Below are 2,245 nucleotides of genomic sequence, written 5' to 3'. Positions count from 1 at the left end.
CGGTATTTTATTGAACTTTACGAACATTCCTATATGGCTAGCTAGGTAGAGTAATGATATATATGATCCCGGTTTACCACTCTGTTTGCAACTAATAAATTGTCTAAAATGCTATTTGTCACCGTTATAATATATATACGTATAAACTATGCTGTAAAATTTTTGAGACTAGTTTATATGAAAGATTAGCGATCAATGGTGCAGGAGCTCAAGGCATTGGTATAAACTATGGCTTGTTAGGCGATAACCTCCCCTCACCAGACAAAGTGGTGGGTCTCTTGAACTCTCGGAACATCAAATTGGTCCGCCTCTTCGACCCCAACCCCATCGTCCTTACGGCCCTCCACAACTCTGGCATTGAGGTCATACTCGGCACCCTCAACAATGACCTTGAGAGACTCGCTAATGACCCGACCTTCGCCAACACCTGGGTCCAAAACAATGTAATTCCCCATGTCCAAGCCGGAACCAGCTTCCGCTACATCACCGCTGGCAACGAGGTCATTCCCGGCAACCTCGCCGGTTTCGTCCTCTCTGCCATGCAAAACCTTGACACCGCTCTCACCGATGCCAAGCTCAACATCCCCGTCTCCACCGCCATTTCCACCGGCATCCTTGGCGTGTCATTTCCACCTTCCCAAGGTGCATTCTCCGAAGCATCGTCTGTCGACATGACTGGCATTGTAGGATTCCTAGCATCCAAGAAGACACCACTCCTTGTCAACGTGTACCCATACTTTGCATATGCCAACCAGCCGAAGGACGTGCGGCTCGACTACGCACTTTTCACAGCAAATGGCACGGTGGTCGTTGACGGTGCATTGAACTGCGCGAACCTTTTCGATGCCATAGTCGATGCTATGTACTCTGCATTAGAGAAGGCTGGTCATCCGGATGTCAACGTGGTGGTGTCAGAGACTGGGTGGCCATCCGCCGGTGATGCGATCGGGGCGACGGTGGAGAATGCCATGACATATAATAACAATGCGGTGGCACATGTGACCAGCAGTGCGGGGACGCCTAGGAGGCCGGGGAATGCAATAGAGACTTATATTTTTGCCATGTTTAATGAGGACTTGAAGCCCGTTGGAGTAGAGCAAAACTTTGGGTTGTATCACCCGGATATGACTGAAGTATACCATGTCAACTTTCCATGATAGTGGCCATGATAGGACAAGGGGCATGCGAATATATAGTAAAAAGGGGATATGGTTGATTAGATTTAGTTATTATGAATGAACTAATAGGATTATTATTCTTATTTGTTTTAGGTGTTAGAAAATATGCTTTTTATTAATTCAATCTTAATCGTGGTCCTATAAATAATATGCATATATACGCTCCTTGGAAGGAGAGGGAGGAGAGAAGCACACCAATAAAAGACAAGTGAGAGATTTTACTGGTTGATTAGGACCATGAATCACTTATTGCTTTTGAAGCAGCCTGGTACCGAGCATGAGGAACGCTACCAAAGAACGAAGTTACCTTCAAAATGCATGGACAAGCTATGAGTTACGCAATCTGAAAATGACGGGCATGCTTTTTTTTTTTTTTTTGTTTCTTTTTTTTTTTTGTGAAGGAAAATGATGGGCATATTAAATGCTATACATGATGCATGAATGAACATAACCATATCAAAGGAAACATATAGTGATTTTTACCACAGAAAACACACCACTTTCAAACAGTATCTTATCTCTAGCCCCCCCATTCAGCAAAAGCGGAACTAACTAGTGATGAAATTGTAAAAATGAAGGGGCATGCAAATGAGGGCTGCTGGGGTTTCCTTCACGTGAATTCACCTTTGGATCACTCAATTAGTCTCTTTGAGATCTGTGCAGATGGATGAATGTATGATGTAAGCTAATCCAAGACCACCGATTAGAATCAATATTGATTGAAAAGCTAACCGATCCCTTCAGCATCTGTTCAGCACATCAATTTTACATATCTACAAGATGCAGTAGATATCAGGTAGGGAAAGAAAGAGGACAAATACATAACTCAACGGGCATTCAAATAAGCCAGGGCTGGTCTTCTAAACTTTGGAGGCGGAGCAAACGTTGGCCAATAAGTACTGCATGAACAGATATTGGGACCACACTTCGAGATAAGCTTATTCTTATAGCGTAGAAGCTTAGATCAAAGATTAATTATTGCAAATTGCAGCAAACTTTTTGTGGTTCCATTTATGGGATAATCTAAATTAGAATTATTTGTGCCAAAAATGGAACATGCATGCAAA

The 2,245-nt window shown here is 43.0% G+C and overlaps 1 protein-coding gene across 1 annotated transcript; it reads left to right on the top strand.

The window, feature by feature from the left end:
• The first annotated feature begins 448 nt into the window (after window positions 1–448).
• Window positions 449–1,241, top strand: LOC140857804 (putative glucan endo-1,3-beta-glucosidase GVI). The gene has a single exon (XM_073256995.1). It carries the CDS (start codon window positions 540–542, stop codon window positions 1,155–1,157), a length of 618 nt encoding a protein of 205 aa, XP_073113096.1. The 5' UTR covers window positions 449–539; the 3' UTR covers window positions 1,158–1,241.
• The last annotated feature ends 1,004 nt before the right edge of the window (window positions 1,242–2,245 follow it).

The sequence above is a fragment of the Elaeis guineensis genome, chromosome 5 (assembly GCF_000442705.2).
Source record: "Elaeis guineensis isolate ETL-2024a chromosome 5, EG11, whole genome shotgun sequence".
In the NCBI taxonomy this organism is placed as follows: domain Eukaryota; kingdom Viridiplantae; phylum Streptophyta; class Magnoliopsida; order Arecales; family Arecaceae; genus Elaeis; species Elaeis guineensis.
The sequence above is the reverse complement of the archived record's forward strand: the minus strand, read 5'-3'. Positions and strand labels throughout refer to the sequence as shown.